At 48.0% G+C, this 22,160-nt stretch overlaps 2 protein-coding genes across 7 annotated transcripts; one reads left to right on the top strand and one right to left on the bottom strand.

Moving 5' to 3' along the window:
- Positions 1-5,523: 5,523 nt before the first annotated feature.
- Elovl3 (ELOVL fatty acid elongase 3) lies at positions 5,524-9,292 on the top strand. Of its 3 annotated transcripts, none has more exons than XM_020171220.2 (4): positions 5,524-5,953; positions 6,836-6,967; positions 7,552-7,703; positions 7,960-9,292. In XM_020171220.2, exons 1-4 carry the CDS (start codon positions 5,853-5,855, stop codon positions 8,385-8,387), a joined length of 813 nt encoding a protein of 270 aa, XP_020026809.1. In that variant the 5' UTR covers positions 5,524-5,852; the 3' UTR covers positions 8,388-9,292. The 3 variants fall into 3 exon arrangements, with proteins under 3 accessions (XP_020026809.1, XP_073934545.1, XP_073934544.1); XM_074078444.1 differs by having other exon boundaries at positions 5,927-6,065; XM_074078443.1 differs by lacking the exon at positions 5,524-5,953 and adding an exon at positions 6,553-6,718.
- Pitx3 (paired like homeodomain 3) lies at positions 8,844-21,885 on the bottom strand. Of its 4 annotated transcripts, none has more exons than XM_074078439.1 (5): positions 21,628-21,885; positions 11,022-11,151; positions 10,651-10,853; positions 9,616-10,197; positions 8,844-9,220 (listed from the first exon to the last, which is right to left on the bottom strand). In XM_074078439.1, the coding sequence occupies exons 2-5, from the start codon at positions 11,137-11,139 to the stop codon at positions 9,014-9,016; spliced, it is 1,110 nt and encodes a 369-aa protein (XP_073934540.1). In that variant the 5' UTR covers positions 11,140-11,151; positions 21,628-21,885; the 3' UTR covers positions 8,844-9,013. The 4 variants fall into 4 exon arrangements, with proteins under 4 accessions (XP_073934540.1, XP_073934541.1, XP_073934543.1 ...); XM_074078440.1 differs by lacking the exon at positions 21,628-21,885 and adding an exon at positions 21,448-21,620; XM_074078442.1 differs by lacking the exon at positions 21,628-21,885 and having other exon boundaries at positions 10,651-10,892; positions 11,022-11,142.
- Positions 21,886-22,160: the final 275 nt, after the last annotated feature.

The raw sequence follows: 22,160 nt of genomic DNA, 5'->3' as shown, positions 1-22,160 counted from the left end.
TAAATGTTTATTGTTTGTATTTTTACTTAGGTGCCTGTTCAATCCAAGGCAACAAATATTTTTCGTGCCTACCATGTACCAAGTGGTGTGTTGGCCTGAAGGATGAGTGATATAATGAAAATGACTGCTTGGGATAAGATGGGAGAGCCAAGATAATATAGAAAATACATACTTTTATTTATTTATTTATTTTAGTGGTACTGGGTTTGAACTCAGGGCCTCATGCTTGCGATGCTCATTAGGTCAGTGTTCTATCCTTTGAGCCAACTCTGCCAGCCCTAATACATGGCTGTTGTACTACATAAGTGCAAGCACAATACTCACAGGCAGTTTGGGCAAAGTCCTCTCTTTGGGTGAAAGAAAAGGACAAGATGACCCTTCCCAAATGACTAAGCCTTTGTAGGACAATAGGCTTTAAAGACAACCAATGGGTAAGGTATGTCCAGGTGAGAAAAGTGATGTATGAGGAGAGGGAAGCAGATGTAGAGAGGAATATAGAATTAGGTATATAAAAGGTATAGAAGAATTGTATATAGAATTGTGAGTCTTCCATTATGGCTAATATGTGGAGTCAGAGGATTGAGGGATTGTAGAATGTTGTCTAGCAAAGAATGGTTGGAGCTAAACCGAGGAATCTGAACTTTCTGCTGAGAATTTGTTATCCTTAAAGAATGACATGATTAGGCTGGAGGCTTTGCCCAAGCAGAAGAGTGCCTACCTGGCAAGAGCAAAGCCCTAACTTCAAAACTCAGTACAACCAAAACAACAACAATAAAGGAATGTGAATTTTGTTCTTGATATTGTGTTTGAGACTGGTGGTAGCCCAGGTTGGCCTTGAACTCACCATCTTCCCATCTCAGGCTCCCAAGTACTAGGATTACAGGTATGCACCATGGTGCCTGACCTGATATGTGTATTTATTTACTTATTTACTGGTGGAACTGGGGTTTGAACTCAGGGTTTTAGGCCTGCTAGGCAGACACTCTTACCGTTTGAGTCACAATGTGTTTTAGAAAGACCTTTCTAGCTAGCCAGGAGTGGTGAGACCTTGTCAAAAAAAGAAAGGAAGGAAGGAAGAGAGAGAGAGAGAAAGAGAGAGAGAGAGAGAGAAAGAGAGAGAGAGAGAGAGAGAGAGAGAGAGAGAGAGAAGGGAGGAGGAAAGGGGAAAAAAATACCCAAAAGACCTTTCTGGCAACAGAGAGATAGATTTGGAGGCACTGGAACATATAAAATGAGCCATATTTGGGTTATCAAGTGTCAGAGATAGGACTCTGAATAAACTTTTTTTTTTTTTTTTTGTGGTACTGGAGTTCAAACTCAGGGCCTTCATCTTGAGCCATTCCACCAGCCCTATTTTTGTAATGGGTCTTTTTGAGATAGCGTCTCTTGAACTATCTGCCTGGGCTGGCTTTGAACTGTGATCCCCTGATCTCTGCCTCCTGAGTAGCTAGGATTACAGATGTGAGCACCAGTGCCCAGCAAATACACTTTTAATGTAATCTTCATATTAATCTTTTATCTGTCCTACTTAAAATTATATGCCCATTTCATGACTCTCCTTTAAAATTTTTTTAATTGTTGCAAAATATATATAATATAAAATTTCCCAACTTAACCACTTTTAAATATTCAGTTCAATAGTGCTAGGCACATCCACAGTGTTTTGCAACCATTCTCTAGATCATGGCTTTCCTTTTAACTTAATTGTGTTTTACTTAAAAGAAGTTGAAATTTGGGACTGGAGGTGAGGCTCAAGTAGTACAGCACCTGCTTTGCAAGTGCAAAGCCTTGAGTTCAAACCCCAGTACCATCAAAAAAAAAAAAGCTGAAATTTTAAAGTCACTTTTTGTTAATAATTACTGATGTTTGCTCAACACTTTATAATGTACAAAGCTCTTTAACATAAATGATTTCATTTGATCCTCATAAGCACCCTTCTGAGGTGGATATTATCTCTATTTTATAGGTGAGAAAGCCAAGGCCAAGAGATATTTAATGATGTCTTATCCAAGGTTACCTAGCTAGTAAGAGATAGAATGTTAATAGAGGCATTCTGATGACCATGTTGCTTTTAGAAGAAATACTAGTACTTTGTATTTTATAGAAGAATAAAATATGATTTCTAGGAGATTAGTTAAATGATGACTGGGAAGGACAGCCTATTTTTGAAGAAAATAATAAATTGTTTGGCATGTGTTTTGTTGAGGATGCTACCAGAATATATTGGTGGAGATGTCAATAGGCAGCTAAAACTGGGAGTCAAGCTGGGTATGGGGTTCACTCCTATAATCCTAGCTACTCAGGAGGTAGAGATCAGGAGGATCATGGTTCAAAGCCAGTCCGGGAAAATAGTTCATGAGACCCTACCTTGAAAAAAATCATCATACATACAAAAAAGGGCTGGTGTAGTAATTCAAGGTGTAGGCCCTGAGTTCAAATCCCAGTATCACAAAAAAAACCAAAAACCATAAAAAAAAACTTGGGAGACAGCTTGGGAGACAGAAGTGGACTGAGAAGGCACAGACATGGTAGGCAGCTACTTGGCACCAACAAATATAAGTAGCTAGCATTATATAAACTTCTAAAGCCAGGCCCTAAATTTCCCATCTTGCTCACGCCACCTCATGGTTACCATTTCTTCTTCTAGGCTGAGGCTTTCAGGAGAGCTAACTACCAGTAGAAAAAACCTGACAAAACAAAAGATTAAGTTTGCAATCATTTCCTTGGAGAAACAGAGTGTTACCCAGGTTTACAGTCTGAAGATTTCATCCGTTCAGTCATTCATGCAATGAATATTACCTGAGACCCACACTGTGCCCAGTGTTAGAAGACTGACATTGAACAAAGTAGACATATTCCATGCATTCATGGAGGTCAAGGATGAGAAGGGAAATTAGGCACTGATCAAAAAATAATCACAAAAACTACTAAGCAATTACAAACTCTCATTGGAGAAAGAAATACCATGCTATAAGAGCAGTTTATATACAACAGGGGCACCAGAACAAGTCTAAAGATTAAGGAAAGTTCCCTTTAGGAAATAATTCCTGGAGATTTTCCTTCTTCTTTCCCTCTTCCACACATACTTCCCCTAAGCCTCATCATTAAATTTCACAGGAAAGTCAATGCACTGTATCATATTTTCATTTGAGAGAAATTAAGACTGAGTACATTTTCTGTGTGCATTTCCCAACCTCCCATAATGATTCTATGTATCTAGTCTACAGTATCTGGTCATTGACATTATCTGACTTGAATACTGATCCCAATCTTGTTAGGTAGACGAGTATAACTACTTGTATTTTGCTGTTGAAGAGTGGGAGTCTCAGAGAGGTTAGGCTACTTGCTTAAAATTTCATGGTTAGTTAATGGGAGGGCTGGAACTTGAACTCAAGTCTCGTAGCACCTATATGGTTGTTATGGTTTGGATACTGCTTGAGTGTGTCCTCCAAAGGTTCATGTACTTGAAACTTTATCCCCAATGTAATGGTATCGAGGTGGTGGGGGCTTTAAAAGATGATTAGATAATGGGGCACCATCCTTGGAAGGAATTAATGTAGTTCTTATTATCATTAATGTGGTTCTAATGCAGGCCCCATAAAAGTGGGCTGTTATAAAAGAATGAAGCTGACCCCTTCCCCTTCTCTTGCTTCCTCCCTCATGGTATGATCACTCTAGATGTATTTAGGTCATGTGATGCCACCTACCATGTTATAGCACAACCAGGAGGCTCTAACCATAGGCCAACCAGATATGGTGGCCAGATCTTGGACTTTCTGCTTCCAAATCTGTGAGCTGAATAAGTCTTTTTTATTTATAAAGCACCCAGTCTCGGGCATTTTTTTATAGCAATAAAAATTCTGTGTAATACTCATTCTTTCACTTGTTCATTCACCCATCAAATGTGGTGATCAAGCTGGACACGGGCGGCTCACTCCTGGAATCCTAGCTACTCAGGAGGCAGAGATCAGGAGGATCGCAGTTCTAAGCCAGCATGGACAAACAGCTCATGAGACCCTATCTCAAAAATACCCATCACAGCTGGTGGAGTGGCTCAAGTGGTGGAGCACCTGCCTAGCAAGTGTGAGGCCCTGAGTTCAAACCCCAGTGCTGCCAAAAATAACAACAACAACAACAAAATACCCATCACAAAAAGGGCTGGCAGTGGCTCAAGGTGAAGGCACCAGTACCCCCCCCACACACACACACAAAACGTGGTGATTAGTGTAATGAGTGTCAGGTCATGGATGGAGCAGTCAGGAGTCACTGAAGGGTTTTAAGCAGGATAGCAGCAAAATCCAATTCAGGTTTTAGACAAAACCACCTTTTGGATGGTAGGAGAGGAAGTGTTAGTTTTCAAAGTATGGCCTGGGATTACCTAAGGGGCCCAAACCTCTGGACTTGATACTCATAAATCTAGTGATAAGCCAGATTTGGTAACTTTTTTTCTGATTCCCACAATAGAGAGAGGCACTGTGTTAAAGAAGGTGGCAGTACAGCTGTAGTAACCAGGTGAGAGGTAATCAGGTGCAGAAACTAAGGGATATACCTTAGCCATTTAAATGGCACAGATAGGACTGCCTACTCTACTCTTCCATTGACAGTTGACTGAAGTTCAGGAAATGGAGCTGGGATTCCTACCTGGATCCTCTGGCTCCAGAGACTGGGTTTTACTTATACATATATCTTGATTTAAATATTTTCTACTTGTTCTTCTTAGCACTTGTATTGCAAATTTCTACCTTATTTCAAACTGCCCTCAAGCCTTCTAGTTCTCCTTAACTTTCAGAAAGCCCTAGGAGAGAATAAGGGACAGCGAAGCAAGGTCTTAAAAGTTTTTAAACATTTCTTTCATTGGAACGAGATACACAGTTGAAGTAGATTTGATCAGCCAAGCATGCTTCGGGGAGCTGCACTGGATCTTCTGCTCTCCAAACCCTAGGTAGGAGGCCCCCAGGAAACCTTAGGACAATTAATTCCAGAAGCCCTGAGGGTGACCCCATTTTCCCTTGCAATGTTATTACGGGGCGCCAGACAGGGGCAGTTCAGGGATTCAGGAAACTATAAAGAAACTACAGCAACCACCTCCTCAAACATTTAACAACAACTTCAACAATAAAATTCATTCAAATTGATCTCCCTTCGCCCACAAGCACTGGCCCGAAGCTAGGAGGCAGAAGGGACTACAGGAGAAGCTCTTCATTGCCCAGCTTGGTTCTTCCTCAGCCCAGGCCTGGGTTTCCAAGGCCTCCGGAGACCTGGAAACTGACGCCCCCACCTCTGGATGTCCTTGGCACTAGGGGCCAAGTACTCCTCCACTTTTTCTTCATTGCCAGACAGGTGGAGATTAAAGCAATCTGAGGCAAAGGCTACGGCTGACAGTGCAGGGGAAGACTGACCGGCCAGGATACTGTGGAGCGAGAAGGGATTAAGGCAAGCAGGTGGCCGTGCAGGGGATTTAGGGGGCGTGGAATTGGGAAAGTGGGGCAGGGCGTGAGAGGCGCTTGGGGGAGGTGCCCCTGAAGATGATCAATCAGAGAGAAGAACGCGGCCCAGGGACAGGACAGAGGCGGATCTTAGCCAAGATTGGATAACAGCTGAGCACTGGGCGGGGGGCAGTGAGCTGTCTGAGCCCGTGTCTCAGGGATCCGCGTTATATACCGCAGTTGTGGGGCAGTGCGAGCCGGCGGGACTGCAGCGCACGTGATTGGATCCGAGGTCCTTCTGTCTTCCCAGGAGTTCTGTCTGTACTGGCTCTTTTCCGTCCCGTCCTGTGGGTCACTCCATCCTCGGTCCCCCAGCCTGTCGCCTAGCCCCTCCCAAACTCTGAACCTCGTCGTCTGCAGAAGGAAATGGTCACAGCCATGAATGCCTCAATCGAAATAGGGCATCTGGTCCAGCCATATAGCTTCGAGATGTTCCAGGACTTAAGGCCCTTTTTGGAGGAGTACTGGTGAGACCTGGTGAGGGGTGAAGGGTCCTGTCAAGAGCCAGACGCTGCCAACTGTTTTGTGGGAAGAGGGAAAAGGAGACAGAATGCCCCCATGATTTTCTTAAAGACAAAGGTACCGAGCTCCCCTGTACTGGCTCCACCTTACGTTGTCCAAGGTGCAGGTAGCGTGGCACCGCAAAGAGATCAGAGCAGGAAGAAAGAATGCAGAAATGAGAATATGGGGATATGTAGGGCGGGGGAGACAGAAGCAAAGGAAAAAAAGTGTAGAGAGAACTGATCACTGAGGAATGAGATTGATCTATTCCTAATTAGATAGCTCATCCCTGTCCTTTGTGGCTGTGTAAGCCTGCCTGCATGTGTACTCCTGCCTAGGAACAGCCTACTCTACACAGTTATCACGTTCCCTAAATGCCTCCATCGTCCCTGCTATGGAGAAGGAAACAGAAAGCAAGTTTTACCAAGCTTTCTGGAGACTTTCTGGCTTAGTCCTAAAACTCCTCAGAGGTGTTTGTGGGCTGACTTTGTGTTCCGATCAATTTGCTGTAACCCGAGCGGGCAGAGGCTGTTGCTACATTCCTCTTACACCATGGTTCTGATTAGTGTGGGCCAGATAATTGTCATCCACCCCCAACCTCACTGGAACGCAATCATCACAGAAATCTTAGCTCTAGCTTCTGCCTTGGGCTAGGTACTTTATACAGATTCACATTACCAGGAATATTGCTCCCTGCCACATACAAGGAAGGAAACTGAAATGTCACACAGGTAGTAAGTGGCAGAGCTGGAACTCCAACTTAGAGCATTCAGGTGGAGAAATGAGTGGGACATTTCTTTAAGCAGCACCCACCCATAAGTCCATCCTCTCTGCCTTCTCCCTGCCAGGGTAACCTCATTCCTCATAGTTCTGATCTACTTGCTGCTCATCATTGTGGGGCAGAACTACATGAAAGCACGGAAAGGCTTCAACCTACAGAGGCCTCTCACCCTCTGGTCCTTCGGCCTTGCAGTTTTCAGGTAAGACTTCCCCTGCCCTCCCTGTTCTTTAGTCCTTAGACTTCCACTTTATCCATTATAGTTTTCCAAAAACCTCAGCTGCATTGACTTCCAGCTTCTATCCTCTTCCATCTTACTGTTTCTGAGATCCCAGGCTGACCGTCTCTGCTCCATCTTTCTTGCACCCATGGAATCTGTACTTCAATAAATTTCTCCAGCATCTCATACTCTGGGCTCCTAATTCTTTTCGCCAAGACTGTCCAATGGCTTTCCAGTTGCTCATACACAGGTTTTCGTTCCCAAAATCTTTTGTTCTTCTCTATCCTCCCACTCATTTCTTCTCAGACTTTCACTTCATCCCAAGAATCCTGTTTTCAACTTTCAGTCCCACCTCCCTACAGTCTTTGATCTTTTCTCAACACTCCTCTCCTATAGAATACTGGTTGGATTTACCACACTGACCCCAGGGTCTTGGAAGCTGTGACCCATTCCCCTGGAAGGATGAGGAGGGAATGGAGTTCGAGACTTAACAACCTGGTCAGGCCAGAGGGAAGGATGGATTGGTGCCTGGGAATGACCTTACATCTTTCTCTGTCCCATTTCAGTATCCTGGGGACAGTGAGGATGTGGAGCTATATGGGAACCTTGCTACTAAGGGGGGGCCTGAAGCCAACTGTGTGCTTCACCACCTATGTCGATGATGCCATAGTTAAATTCTGGTCCTGTGTCTTTCTTCTCAGCAAGATCATTGAACTCGGTGAGTGATAAGGCTTTATCTCTCTGGTGCCCAGTGTATTGATCCCTTCTCATAGTCCTCCCCTCACCTATCACATGGAGAGTTCCTTTCCCACCCCTGGGTCCTTAACAACACATCTCACCCAAGTCCCTCTTCAAATTTTCTGCCAAAAATATTCCTCTCCCCACCATGAGAATTTCTCCTATGTCCCCCCCAAGTGCAGAGGGTGGTCCCAGCATATTGGGTGGTATGCCAGCTATGACTCCCCATCTCCCAGGAGACACGGTCTTCATCATCCTGCGTAAGCGGCCACTCATCTTTGTGCACTGGTATCACCACAGCACAGTGCTAGTGTTCACAAGCTTTGGATACAAGAACAAAGTGGCTTCAGGCGGCTGGTTCATGACCATGAACTTTGGTGTGCATTCCATCATGTACACCTACTACGCTCTGAAGGCTGCCAAAGTGAGGTGCCCCAGCATGCTCCCCATGCTCATCACCAGTCTGCAGATCCTGCAGATGGTTATGGGAACCATCTTTGGCATCCTCAGTTACATCTGGAGGCAGGAAAAAGGATGTCACACCACAATGGAACAGTTCTTCTGGTCATTTGTCTTGTATGCATCCTATTTCATCCTTTTTGCCCACTTCTTTCGCCAAACCTACATCAGGCCTAAGGTCAAAGCCAAGACCAAAAGCCAGTGAAGGGTTGGAGAGAAAGAAAGAGCCTTAGGCTCTCTCTTCCCCAAATCACTAAGGGACTACGCTTAGGTTTGGGAGAATGATTAGGGTCCCTTCCCTGTATGGTTTCCCCCATGGGAATGTGGCAGGAAGTTATGACAAAGAAGAAGTGTCACCCCTGGAAATGGGGATGTGGTCTGATACTTTGATGTTTCTGTCTCTGATGTGAAGACCAAGCAGGAGGTGGGAAGAGGGTAGGACTGAGGAGGGTTCCAAAGATATTTATATTTCTATCCAGAAATCTTTCTTCTTCTTGCTCTATTTTTAAAATTAAAGATGTCAACAAGATTTAGGGGACTTGGGGGTAGAGAGACAAGGGAGCTTCTGTGATGGGAGAAGGCTGCTGACTGTGGGGGTGCTGAGGGTGTGTGGAAGGATAGAGGCACACACAGACACTCAATAAGAATCCTAGGTCTGATAGGCACTTAATAAATGTCTGTTACAGATCAGAATTTTATTGCTGTTAGAGGCCCACGCGCCTCATAGAAACAATGAGAAACAGGTGCAGAAAGGCGGAGTAACTTAGCTAAAGTTATAGGCTTCCTAAGTTGCAAAATTGGTCCCTGCAAGTAAGGATTCGAGACGAGAACCTACCAGCTGTCCTCCCTGAGACCACCAGGTGGCGCCGCAGCACCAGCTTTGGCCGATGCAGTCAAGTAGCTGGTTCCCCAAGCTCCACGCCTTCGTGCACCCTTTTGCTTCAGGACTCCTGGCTTCCCCATCTTGGAGGATGGGAGTGAGTGGAACTGAGCCCTAGAAGCCTGGACCCTCACCTCGTGGCTGTACATCCAGCTTTCCTTTAGACAATGGGGGGAGAAGAATGAAAGAGGGTTCAACCGCAACTCTCAATCATCAGGCCTTTGACAGTCCGCGCATGTTTATTTCATTGATCTTTGAAAACCGGCTAAGGGGGTCTGGGGAAGGTGGGATGGGCCGAGGGTGAGTTGGCCCCCGGGGAGCTGGTCCCTGTTCCTGGCCTTAATCCCAGGGGGCCGGTCTGGGTGTAGGGCTCATGCCACCTCTCAGGGATGGGAAGGGAAGGCCGTCTTCTAAGCCTGCCGCCCCCCCAGCTGCCCAAACACCCCTCTCAGACCCTGGGGTGAGGGCAAGCCAGTCAAGACGACCCCAGTCCGGGGAGGTTGTGAAGTATTGCCCCGCCCTCGGGGATGATCCACGGGCCCGCCTCTCATACCGGCCGTTCCACAGCGTACTGGCAGGGACTCAGGTTGGCGGCCGGGGGTGGCCCGGGAACCGCAGGGTAGCTGAAAGAGGCGTGCTGTTTGGCTTTGAGCCGCAGGCTGGCCAGGCTCGAGTTACATGGGTCCCGATATACATAGGGGGACGAGGCGGCTGCAGCGGCTGCTGCGGCCGCCGAGGCGTAAGGGCAGGACACTGCCCCAGAGGACACGGCGGCCGGAGCCAGCCCCGGGGGTGCCCCTCCCAGGCCTTGTAAGGCCCCGGGCCCCGGCACAGTGCCCGGGGCAGCGGCGGCCGAGGGCACCATGGAGGCAGCGATGGAGCTGGGTGGCGAGAAGACGGGCTGCGAAGCTAAAGGCCCCACGTTGACCGAGTTGAAGGCGAACGGGAAGGTCTTGGCGGCGAGCGGCGGGGCGAGCGCCTTGGGTGGCCAGTTGCCATATGAGTATCCGGGGTACACCTCCTCGTAGGGCGGCACCAGCCCCCCGAGCGGCGCTGCGAAGCCGCCCTTGCACAGCTCAGCCTGCTGGCTGCGCTCGCGCTTCCGCCACTTGGCGCGCCGGTTCTTGAACCACACCTGCGGGCGTGGGAGAAAGGCGGTCAGGGCCCTGGGCAGGGCCCCGCGGGTTTGGGGACCTGTCAAAAGGCTAGTGATTGGGTCACCCAGACAGGAGTTCCAGCCCGGATCTGTACCATGCGGAGGATAAACGGTGTCTGGAGACAGGGGCCTGAGAACAGAAGCTTTGGGCGTCAGGTTGGAGTTGTCCACAAGGTGGGAGGTGACAGAGGGAGGGAGGGAGGGGCAGTAGCAAGGGGTCAAAGAGAAGTGAGGAGCGGAGTAAGAGACCAGGTCAGGGGCAAAGAATCACGAGCCGGGGACCAGAAGTTGGACGACACGGGGCTGCCCAGGAGTCAAGGGAGGCAGGTGTTGGGTCCGGGGTAGGGCAGACAGAGCAGAAGCGGGAGCTGCTGAGGGGCCCGGGGATGGAACCCCGGGCGCTTGAGGGCTGCGGGCTGGTCAAGGCCGTACCCGCACACGGGCCTCCGTGAGGTTGGTCCACACGGCGATCTCTTCGCGCGTGCTCATGTCAGGGTAGCGGTTCCTCTGGAAGGTTGCCTCCAATTCCTGCAGCTGTTGGCTGGTGAAGTGAGTGCGCTGCCGCCGCTGCTTCTTCTTCAGCGAGCCGTCCTCGGGGGAGCCACCCGGCAGCGAGGCCGAAGCCTTCTCTGAGTCTGGGGGCCAGGGTGAGGCAGGTCACAGAGCGCCCAGGCCTGTGCGGATTCTCCAGTTCAGGGGCCTCCTCAACATGCTCGGGCTCCCACCCACGTTGTATTCCCGGTCCCATCCCGGTTAGGGGCTGAACTGTTATCTCCTCCACCCCCAGAAGGGGACGCGCTCACCACTATGCTCTTGGCCCTTGCAGCCGTGATCTGGCAGCGGAGGGTGTGGGGTGCCTGCGTCTGACAGCGACAGGGCAGGGCTCCGGGCCTCTGCCTCGCTGAGCAGCCCGAACTCCATGGAGGGAGGGCTCTGGAGGGAAGGGAAGACGCAGACCGGGTTAATGCGGGTAAAATCACGGGATTATCCAGTCTCTAGTAGGATTTCCCCACAAATTCTCTGCCCCCTTTCTCAGTCACCGACATAAAGCTACCCGAAATGGGGGTGCCCTAGGATGGAACAGAGAAATAGCAGCCTAAGCGAAAGGTGTATTCTGCGAGGTATTTATATATATATATATATATAAAATTTAAAATTTATATATATATATATAAATACATATACATATACATATATACAAATATATACACACGACTTTGTTAACTGCTGGGCACCTAGAACTATGCCTGGAGCACAGTCGGTTTTGCACATTTATTGAATTAATTTTTAAAAGGCACACTACTGCCCAACTACATCACCTATACTACATCATAAAAACCTTGATTTCTCCTCACCTGAATGCTCAATATTCCCACGTGATCGTGTCTGTCAGTCAACCACACTGGAGACACAACCTCTGTTATTCATACCTTCCATGAGACACATGTTATTTTAAACCAGGTCTGATATTTCTCTCATAATCACTGCTAGCTGGGTGACGGTGGCTCACGCCTGTAATCTTAGCTATTTTCGGGAGGCTGAGATCAGGAGGATCAAGGTTCTAGGCCAGCTGGGGCAAATAGTTGGAGAGACCCCATCTCCAAAAACTAATCAGAGCAAAATGGACTGGAGGTGTGACTCAAGAGGTAGAGTGCCTTCTTTGCAAGCACAAAGTCCTGAGTTCAAACCCCAGTCCCACCAAAAAAAAAAAAAAATCACTATAATCACTGCTATCCCTTTCAGGTACTATGAACCTTAACCTCATTATTTCTCCCTTCATAGAATACATCAAGGTTAAATAAGTAATACAGGTTGAGTATCCTTTATCTGAAATGCTTGGAGCCAGAGTTGAGATTTCAATGTCTTGGACTTGGAAATATTTGCACTGATTCAGCAGCTGACACAGTCCTAATCTGAAAAATCTGAAACTCACAATACACAGAAAAAGGTTTTGAATTTCAGAGTATTTCAGATTTTGAACCTTGGGATTAGAGATGCTCAACCTGTATCACCCTTCTTCAGATGAGGAAACTGAATGAGATATGAAGTAATTGGTTAAAGTCATAGAGCTTGTAAGTGGTGAAACTAGGACCTGAGCTAGGTCTGTGGGATTCCTGAATGTGTTCTTTGGGACCCTCCTCAGAATCCCTCAGGGGATTCAGCTTGAACTCCAGCCTAGCCTTGCTTGGGTCTGCTTCAACTAAGGCAGTTCTGCTTTTGTCTGTTTTGTTTATAATTTCTGCAGAGATTTTGTTTGAATAAAGGGTTCCAGTATCAAAACCAAGTTTGAAAACCACAGGGCACCTTGGGCCCTATCTTACTCTCTTGTCCACCCAAAACACATCTCAAAATTCTATCAGTCACCCCTCCATCTATCTCATGCTTAGTTTTTATCAACCCATTCCAGGCAATAGGCTGGCCTGCCCTCCTTAATACTCCCTTCCTGTCAGTCCTCCCTGTCCCAAACTTAGCCTGACAGTGCCCAGGAGCCCATTTGGTCCCTCTTCAGGTTTCCCCTGCAGAGTCCTTTTCTGTTGGCTCTCCTGCAACTCTTCTGGTGGGAAGAAGGAAAGAGACACTACTGGGGCTCAAGACTCAGGATGTCTCTTGGTCAGAGAACAGAAGGAGGCTGGGGATAAAAGGATGGGTTAGGGAATTAGATAGGAGGGGTCTCTCTACCCCCAATAACCCCTCCCCATTAATGGGGACTTTAATGAAGGCTGCATGAAGTGGCATTAATGTAGTAGATTAACCTAGATTGAGATGTGTGTCACTTGGTTGCTCTGAATTTATTAGGAGCCTTTCTCAAGGAGGTGCAGATGGACAGGAGCCTCTGTTTGCACATAGTAATGCCCCTCCAACCAGCTCTGAGATCACAGCTGTGCCCTACCCTGAGCCGACTTGACAGAAGTCGAGGCAGGGGGTTAAGAAACAGTTCCCGCTCTCAAGGCAGAAGGGTCTCAACTTTGGACCTTTTACTGGGATTGGAGAGGCATGGCTGGAGGGAACCCAGGAAGGAAGGAGAGAAGTCAGGTCAGGACTTCTTTTTCTAGGTCTGAAGTCAGGAGCCAGGGCTTGGAGCTGGGAAACTTGGGCCCAACAATTCTCCACTGGAAGGGAGATGCCCTTGGGAAGGACCTGTGGCAGCCTTGACCAGCAGTTCTTCCCAAATAGCTGGGAAGATGAGGGAGGCTTAGAACTAAAAGATAGAAAAGAGGGTGCTCTGAAGTCTGCCCTTCAGACCTAAGATGACCTTGAAATTCAAACCATGCTTCTGACTTTTCCAGGGGCCACAGGAGCAATACAGAGGTGGGGAAAAGGGATAGTGGGAGTTGCCTGTGGGAAAAGCTAAGTCCCACCATTGCCATTCATCATTCAGTCTGTTTTGGCTCCAGACATCTAGTTTTCCAAACTCCCCTTGTCCCCCCCGCCCCAACATTCCATACTTGGGTCTTGATTTCATTCTCTATTTCAGCAGAGGAAGGCAGGGTGAGGAAGTTAAGGGCCAGGGTAAATGGCAAGGCTGAGAAAGCAGAGTTCAAGCTATGTGTTCTCAGAGACAGACAGACACAAGTGCAGACACACACATAGGCCCCCACTCAGACACAATGAGCACTTGGACTTGGAGCTAGAGGCACATAAATACACAACAAATACATACTCTCCCACACATATGCTTCTACATTCAGGCAGACAGACACATGCGGTCATACAGTCTCCTTTGTGACAGGGACAGCTGCCTGGGCTGTTTTGGAGCTAGCTGTTACCCCCTTCCTGTCCTCCATGGCCCCTCTGAACCTCTAGCTCTCAGTCTCAGGAGCTAAGAACTCTTCTGTGGGGGAGGAAGAGGCTGAGGGGGCCAGGGAATGTTCTACACTTAGTGGCTGTATATCCTGCTTGGCTGAGTGAGGAGAAGGCATGAGAATGCTGGATCTATAGTGGAGGTAACGAACAAGAATAGAAAGTGCCCAGGCTGTTCTTAGGACAATCATCTAGTATCGGCCAAAGGAATTAGGTTTGGAGTCAAAAGATCTAGGTACATGTCCTGGCTCCCCCACTTACTACCTGTGTGTCTTTGCCAAGTTACTTTCCCTCTCTGGGCATATTTCATATTTCCTCATCTCTAAAACAGAGATCATGATCCCTTCCTTACCCACCGTTAGTGTTTTTTTGTTTGTTTGTTATTGTTGTTTTTGAGATAAGGTCACATTATGTAGCCCAAGCTGACCTCAAATTCTTGATCTTCTTCCTTAGACTCCTGAATGCTGGAATGACAGGTGTGTACTATGACACCTGGCTCTGCCTTCAGAATTGTTACAAGGTTTGGATGCTACATAACATGTAAAAGTGAGTAGGGATAAAACTCCAAGTATGTGTTTTTAGTACTTTCTAGGAGCTGGACATTGAGTTAGGCACTGAGAATATAGTGGGGACCAAGTTCACCCTCACCCCTGCCCTTAATTGAGTGGTTCACCTCCCCAGGCTCTGTGTCTACCAGTGAAAAATTTCTTTGATGAATAAAGGTGAGCATGCTGTATTTCAGAGACAGATACAACACTGGTTTGAACAGTGGTCCCAGTCAATGTGGGAACAGCAAAATGGATATAGTAACCCTAGCTGGGAACCACTTTAGGGATCGGGTCTGATAAAAAGAAGACTGAAGCCTTGGGGCTTTTGGATGGAGTAGTAACAGCAGCGAGAGAAGGGCTCTGACTCCAAAACTTCAGAGAGAAGGAATGAGCAGTAAAGGCAGACAAGCAATGGAATAATGTAAGGGTGGGCATAGGTTTCCAGCCGCCTCTCTTCTCATCAGACTGGGCTAGTAAGGCAAAAGCTGGGGGCACCAAGCTGTTGTCTGAGCTGGAGACAGGCTGGCTGAGCATTAAGCTCCCCCAAAACTGCTGGAGGTCAGAAAGCTGGGGAGTTGGGACTGAGGCCAGGGACTTCATCTCACTCAGTGGACAGGGAGGGACAAGCAGTAGTGTGGAGGCTGCAGGATTGGTTAGTGTTGTTAGGAAACACCAGGCAGGCCCAAAACGCAACGTGATGGTGAATCTGGCTCTGAAAAGGGCTGCCTTTCTGATGTGCCCTGCTGAGGATGGGAGGCCCCACTGGTATCATGGTTTCAAGCCCAAGCCTAGGGAGAATAGAAAGCCTGCAGGTATTCTGTAATTCCAAAGTATAGGCTAGAATTAGAGTAAACCTATCATGGACCAGCAAGAACAAAATGTCCAGGACACATTAAAGCAGAGAACAGATCACAGGCCAGAGAGGGCACACTGGGGAGGCCATGGTTTCCAAGGACTACAACCTCATGGCAAGAAGAAAACTGGGGTCATGGGTCCCCAGTGAAATCCTAAAGCCAGAGAAATAGACCAAGGCCACAATGAGAGAATGTACAATAATTTGTGATGATAATACCTGAGGCAGGAAACACAACCTGGAATTTAAATGAGAGGAAACCTTTCTCTTGCAGGGGTTGAGTGCATAGGAAGCAAAGAGGGCTGGAGTTGTGATGTTGTGGCTCAGCTGCAGGCAACAAAGTTGGGAACAGGTAAAAATCAAGGCTCTAAACTAGTATGGAACCACCTTATAAACCTGAGATGGAAGTGAGACCTTTGGATAGACATAGCCTTCTATTCATCCAGGAAATTGAGCATCCAGGTCTCTGGTCTACTGAACTGTAGTGTGTGAATGGAAGCAAAAGAAGACACATTTGTCCATAGCACTAGGATAAAACCCCAAGACTGAGATGGAGGTAGCTATGATCTGATGTACTCAAGTTATCAAGGGGTGAATGAGGAGTCAGAAATAATTCTACATGCTTCTCAGGATCCCTCCCTGACTTCCTTCCTTCTTCAGGTATTAGGCACAAGATCCCAAAGAATGTTAAGGCATTAACTTGCCTATAATCTAGGGAGGCAAACAGAACATGGGATGGAAAAATGGAGTGCGTGGATCTGACTCTCAGATTGTAGGAAATCAGAGATGGGAGTCCATATAAGGTGGTGTCAAGTGTTGGGGCTCAGAGAATGTAAGTGCATGGCTGAAATAGGAGTTGAGGAGGCAGAGAAGGGGTGGGCATTCTAAATAATGCTGCAGTCTTGGGAGTGTTCAGAGGGAATGAGGAGCCTCACTTGGTCCATGTCTCAGCATGGGCAATGGGAGACCAGCAGAGAAAAATAGCTCAGACTGAGAGGGCCTCTGATGAAAGACAAGTGCAGGTTTGAATTTGATATTAGAATATCAATAGTCTGTATTAGAATGTCTATATTAGACTATATTAGAATGTCTTCAACTTTTCCATCAAAAATTTTCTAAGTGCAGGGCATGGTGGGGCACACCGGTAATCCCAGGTATATGGGAGGCTAAGGTAGAATAGCAAGTTTGAAGCCAGTTTGGGTTACATAGCAAGTTCCAGGTCAGTCTGGGTAACATAGTAAGACTCTGTCTCAACAGCAACAACAACAAATCCCTAAGATCAGTAAAAGAAAACTAGAGGCATGACCTGAAATGGTGACCATTAGTGTGAAATTTCTTTGAGATCTCTAGCTTAATTTTACTATTTATTTTTATTTTGTAGTGCTAGGAGTTAAACCCAAGGCCTATATGCTAGGAATCACTCTATCACTGAATTACATCTCCAGCCTCTCTAGCTTGATTTTAAAAAGTTAAGCAAATTTTGCAGCTCATTCTAGACTTTGGTTGCGCTAATTTTAACATAAAAGTGGACAGAGAGTGTGTGTGTGTGTGTGTGTGTGTGTGTGTGTGTGTGTGTGCATCCCCTCCCCTAGTCTTCATATAACATCCCCACACAGGGAAGATTGGCCCTGTTCAGTCAAATGGGTCATGCCCCTCACACTTCTATACTGCCCCCTCCCTCCCACACACACTGTGAGAAGCATTGCTCCAAACTGGAGGAGCAACCTGTTCACTATCTTCTTTTCCTTTTCCTTCCTATCACTCTTCTTATGGGTCTCATGAGTGTCAATGACCATGGACACTCTAGGCACCCTAAAGCTTGTAGGTAGGAGAGTGACCATAAAAAGTGGCATCTTTGTAAACTATTTGGCAGGAAAGGGGAAACTACAAATGAACTGGCAAGTATAAAGAAGACCCCTGGGCCAGGGTTGGTGGTACATGCCTATAATTCCAGCACTCAGATGGCTAAAGCAGGAGAATTTTTAGTTCAAGGTCAGCCTGGGCTATACAGTGAGACTCCCTGTCACAAACAAACAAATAACAAAAAGAAGGTTCTGGGAAAGGAAAGTAGGAAAGGAGAGGTGGAGAGAGTTTGTAAACCATTTATCTCTGTCTTTCCATAACTCTTTCACCTCACTATCTTCTTTTCCTTTTCCTTCCTATCACTATTCTTATGGGTCTCATGAGTGTCAATGACCATGGACACTCTAGGCACCCTAAAGCTCAGGCCCTAATGATCCGTTAGGTTATCTGCCATCTGCCTTCCCTGGACTCTAGCAGGTCTCATTGGGTAGAGTGAATGAAGAAGAAAAGATTAGACCTGGCCCCATCCATTCCTCTCTCACCAAACTCAGCTCCAGCCCCTCCCCTGCCCTCCTGAGCTCATATTCACATCCTTGAGTAGGAGGCAGGCAGAGTTCAGTTTGGAATATTTGGCCTGGTGGAGAAGTTTAGCACTTGGGGGAACTTCCTGAGTTTTTGGAGAGGGACAGGGGTAACGGCTAGAACCTGGAGCCTAGGGTAGGTGACCCATCTGTCCTTAAGAACCTTCTTGTGGCTGTGCACCAGTGGCTCATGCCTGTAATCCTAGCTACTCAGGAGGCAGATATCAGGAGAATCGTGGTTCAAAGCCAGCCTGGGTAATAGTTCGTGAGACCCTGTCTTGGAAAACCAAAAAACTCATTATAAAAATAGGGCTGGTAGAGTGGCTCAAGGTGTAGGCCCTGAGTTCAAACCCCAGATCCACACACACACACACCAAAAAAAAAAAAAAAAAAAAAAAGAAAAAACAACCTTCCTGTAGCTAGGTCAGAGATGTGATCAGGTTGCTCAAGATCAAACAGTGAGGACCTGCAGTTTGGGTAGAATAATAGCAATAAAGTTCTTCTGGGGCTTCTCCATTTGCAGAGGGCTTTCCTATACATGATTTCATTTAATTCACAACGACCTGCATAGCAGGAATGCCCTTCCCCACTTTATCTCTAAGAAGGCAGGAAATTGTCCAAAGTTACAAAGAATGAAGAGGTTCCAACCTGGTTCTGCTCTTTCCATGCCTGGCCCCCCTCCATCCCACACCCATTTGTGACTGGCATGCACTGATCTCTTGAGGCTTGAAAGATTCTGTTTCTACTTCCAGCCTCTACCACCCACCCTCTGGAAATGAGTTCTAGAAATTGTCTGCCCACTGTGTGCCAAAGAATGTTTCCCTGTTTATTCCATGCTTGCATTACTTCAGTTCTAAGAGGCCCCCTCATCTCAGGTTTCAGGATTTGGGGAGCAAGCAAGTCCTCACCTTATTTATGTCTTTCATTGTGTTGTAGATTTCCATCCTGTCCTTCCTGCTAAACTTTGAATTGCTCTACTCTGGCTCCTCCCCATTCTATCAACTATTCTCTGACCTTTTTTTTTTTTTTTTTTTGAGATAGGGTCTGTGTATATAGCCAGGCTGGCCTCTAACTTGAGATGCTTTTGCCTCAGCCTCCCAAGTGCTGGGATTACAGGTATGCCACACCTGGCTTTCTTTCTTCTTTCTGTGGTGTGGGGTATCAAATTTAGGGCCTTGCCAAGTGTTTTACAACTGAGCTTCACTCCCAACCCCACTCTCTGACCCTTCTGTAGGTCTATAGCATTCTCCTTAAGAGTCAGTGACCAGACATGCACTCAGCTACATGGCTTTATACAAGAGTAAAAGAAGGTTCTGGCTTTTGTTTCCAGTCATCTTTGTTATGATGCCATCCCTTTTCTGCCTTTTTGGCAGAAGCAGAACTTTTGGGTCCTCAGGGAACCATCTGTGATGCTTATTCCTTTCCTGACTCAGAATCCTTCATTTCATCCATAATTTCAGTGATTTTTCAAAGACAATGGGAGCACAAACCCTTAAAATGTATATTAAAATGTGATTAGGGGTGTTTGGGGGTGTGACTCTGTTTATCAAAACAGGGCAAAGGACAAATAAGGTTGAAAAACAATAATTTCCCAGCCTTTATCTAAACCAACCTTAGGATTGAGGAGTGGAGGTAGAAATGTGTATTGTATGTCACTCATGGGTGGGGGGTGAGAAAAGCTGAGACCCACTTGTTTAGATTACTCATGGCTGAGCACAATGCCTTGCATTTGCCCTCATGAAAACTCAGTCCCTGTTGGGTTGTCTTGTTCACTTGCACAGATTCAGAGTTCTCTCTCCTCTCTCATCTTCTGCTTAACTGGGCTCTAATTAGGGTTGGGGTCAGGGTGGGTGGTCATTGTATGGGCTCAGAGGAGTCAGGGCCCTCCCATAGCTACAGAGAAAGTAAACAGAGCAGTTGAGACATTCTCAACTAGATTTAGAGGACTATATAGGTGACATGTTGGACCCTAGAGTTCGGATTCCATGTGTCTCCTTTCCACCTTCTGTTAGCCACCAGATAGGGTGTTTGGAGGTGTGACTCTGTTTATCAAAACAGGGCAAAGGACAAATAAGGTTGAAAAACAATAATTTCCCAGCCTTTATCTAAACCAACCTTAGAATTGAGGAGTGGAGGTAGAAATGTGTATTGTATGTCACTCATGGGTGGGGGGTGAGAAAAGCTGAGACCCACTTGTTTAGATCACTCATGGCTGAGCACAATGCCTTGCATTTGTCCTCATGAAAATTCAGTCCCTGTTGGGTTGTCTTGTTCACTTGCACAGATTCAGAGTTCTCTCTCCTCTCTCATCTTTTGCTTAACTGGGTTCTAATTAGGGTTGGGGTCAGGGTGGGTGGTCATTGTATGGGCTCAGAGGAGTCAGGGCCCTCCCATAGCTACAGAGAAAGTAAACAGAGCAGCTGAGACATTCTCAACTAGATTTAGAGGACTATATAGGTGACATGTTGGACCCTAGAGTTCAGATTCCATGTGTCTCCTTTCCACCTTCTGTTAGCCACCAGGACCAAGCTGGGACTGGTGGGACCAAGGGAGCAAAAGAAAAAAAAAAAAAAAAGTAATGTATGTTTTGCTTTGCTAAGGGGCTGCAGTTTTCTTTTCTGGCAGGCTCCTGTCCCCTCAAGGAGCCTTGAGTCACCTGTCACCTAAACAAGGAGTCTTGGGGTGTCTGGCCAACAGTATTGGAATTAGGGGTTGACTGAGTTTGTGAGAGAACTGAGACTGTCAGGGCCGGTTCCGGCTCCTCAATGCCTCCCCTTTGCCCTTTGCTTTCTTTCCTGATCTTGATTCACTAGCAGTCAGCCTTCTCTCCTTAGATTTGGATTCTGGAAGTCCAGAGTGATGCTCTGATCTATTTTGATGAGAGGGGATGTCTCCCAGGGACACCCAGCCGCCAAGGCCAGTCTGCATCCTTTACTCTCACTCCTTGCTAGTACCCTCCCCCCCTCCCCGCAAGCAGGAGGAGCAGAAAACAAGTTTGCAAAGTGTGAGCTGGGATTTCAGGTGACCCACCGCAGCCGACCCCATCGCATACGCAGAAGCTGGGCAGGCGCTCTCGGGTAGATGGACATGCCACCCAGGCCAGGGACATTCTGTCCACCACTGCCGGAAACAGTGCCTGCTCCGGAGAGACCCGCTTTGCCACCCCGGACATTCTGTCCGCTCCAAGCCCCACAAAGCCGAGGACATTCTGTCCGATTCTGAGGCGGCCCCAGGTCGGATCCATCTAGACCCTGACACCCCAAGTAATACCCGCCTGCCTGTCCTGCCGCGCTGGGCTTCCAACCTTGGCCCTGGCACTCTCACAGCGGCCATCTGACCCAGTAGTTGCCGGGCTCTCACAACACAGGTCCTTTTCCAACCGCGGAGCAGCTGAGAAGAGAAGCGTGAGCGACCAGACGCACCCCTGCTCCCAGTCCCTGGAGTCGGCCTGAGCTCGGGCCGACTCGGGCATTGACAACTGCCCCCATGCTGGGCATGCAACCCCTTTTACTCCCTGGGCGCAGACCCTGTGCCCCCTGGATTCCAGGTCGCTTTCTGGTAATGGTTTCCTGTCCTGGTTTCATGTCTCTGGCTTCGCTCCGGATCCCCTGAGTTTTCCCTTCCGAGTCCCCCGGGTCCTTACCCTGAGTTTTCCTTTGCCCAAGTCATGGCTCCCGTGGGGTCTGTAGTACGCCCTTTCAGCCTCGACCTGTTCCCCAAGCACCGGAGTTCAACCACCCCAGGTTCCCTTTTAGGAGTCCCGGGACCAGCCATGGTCTCTTGGCCCCTTGAGCTCCTGTACCCCTCATGGTCAAGCACTCACAGTGCGTCCCGCAGCAGGCAGACTCCGGGTGGCGACGGCGGCAGTGGCTGTTTGGAGCGCAGGCAGGGGCCAGGGGCCAGGCACCCGGCCGGGGAGGGGGGCCACCCCCCTGCTCCCGGGCGGCCGCTCAGCTCTTGCGCTCCCAGACTCGCGGAGGGAGTGAGCCTCACCGTAGACTGCCACCCCCCAGCAGCTCCCATTCACTTTATGGCAGCCCAGGGCGCCCCCAGCCCGCAGCAGCCAGCCGAGCTCCTCAGGCCCCACCCCTTTCCAGCTGCGCTCCCCGGGCTCCTCCCTTTCCAGCTGTGAATTTTCAGGCTCCGCCTTCGGGGGTGGGGTCCAGAAGGCGGAACGCCAAAAACCCCGCCCACTAGCCAATTGGAAACGCTCCTCCAAAACTGGGCCACGCCCCTCCCCACGTGGCGAAGGCCGCGCTACTGCAAGAACATTTTAGCAGTGCAAAGCCAGCCAAAGTAAAGTGGTCGGCGTTAGCTCCAGAGAATCAAGGCCGGCCGACGCTTGTAGGGGCCGAG

This window comes from Castor canadensis, chromosome 7, assembly GCF_047511655.1.
Source record: "Castor canadensis chromosome 7, mCasCan1.hap1v2, whole genome shotgun sequence".
Classification (NCBI taxonomy): Eukaryota; Metazoa; Chordata; class Mammalia; order Rodentia; family Castoridae; genus Castor; species Castor canadensis.
The sequence above is the reverse complement of the archived record's forward strand: the minus strand, read 5'-3'. Positions and strand labels throughout refer to the sequence as shown.

What these genes read in the sequence shown, in the direction of transcription:
- Elovl3 (XM_020171220.2), top strand. Translation starts at nt 5,853, where the DNA reads ATGGTCACAGCCATGAATGCCTCAATCGAAATAGGGCATCTGGTCCAG. An exon ending in TTCGGCCTTGCAGTTTTCAG is followed by an intron (nt 6,968 to 7,551) that starts GTAAGACTTCCC and finishes GTCCCATTTCAG; the next exon opens with TATCCTGGGGACAGTGAGGA. An exon ending in CAGCAAGATCATTGAACTCG is followed by an intron (nt 7,704 to 7,959) that starts GTGAGTGATAAG and finishes CCCATCTCCCAG; the next exon opens with GAGACACGGTCTTCATCATC.
- Pitx3 (XM_074078439.1), bottom strand. Translation starts at nt 11,139, where the DNA reads ATGGAGTTCGGGCTGCTCAGCGAGGCAGAGGCCCGGAGCCCTGCCCTG. An exon ending in TCACGGAGGCCCGTGTGCGG is followed by an intron (nt 10,198 to 10,650) that starts GTACGGCCTTGA and finishes CCACGCCCGCAG; the next exon opens with GTGTGGTTCAAGAACCGGCG. An exon ending in AGTACGCTGTGGAACGGCCG is followed by an intron (nt 9,221 to 9,615) that starts GTATGAGAGGCG and finishes CATTGTCTAAAG; the next exon opens with GAAAGCTGGATGTACAGCCA.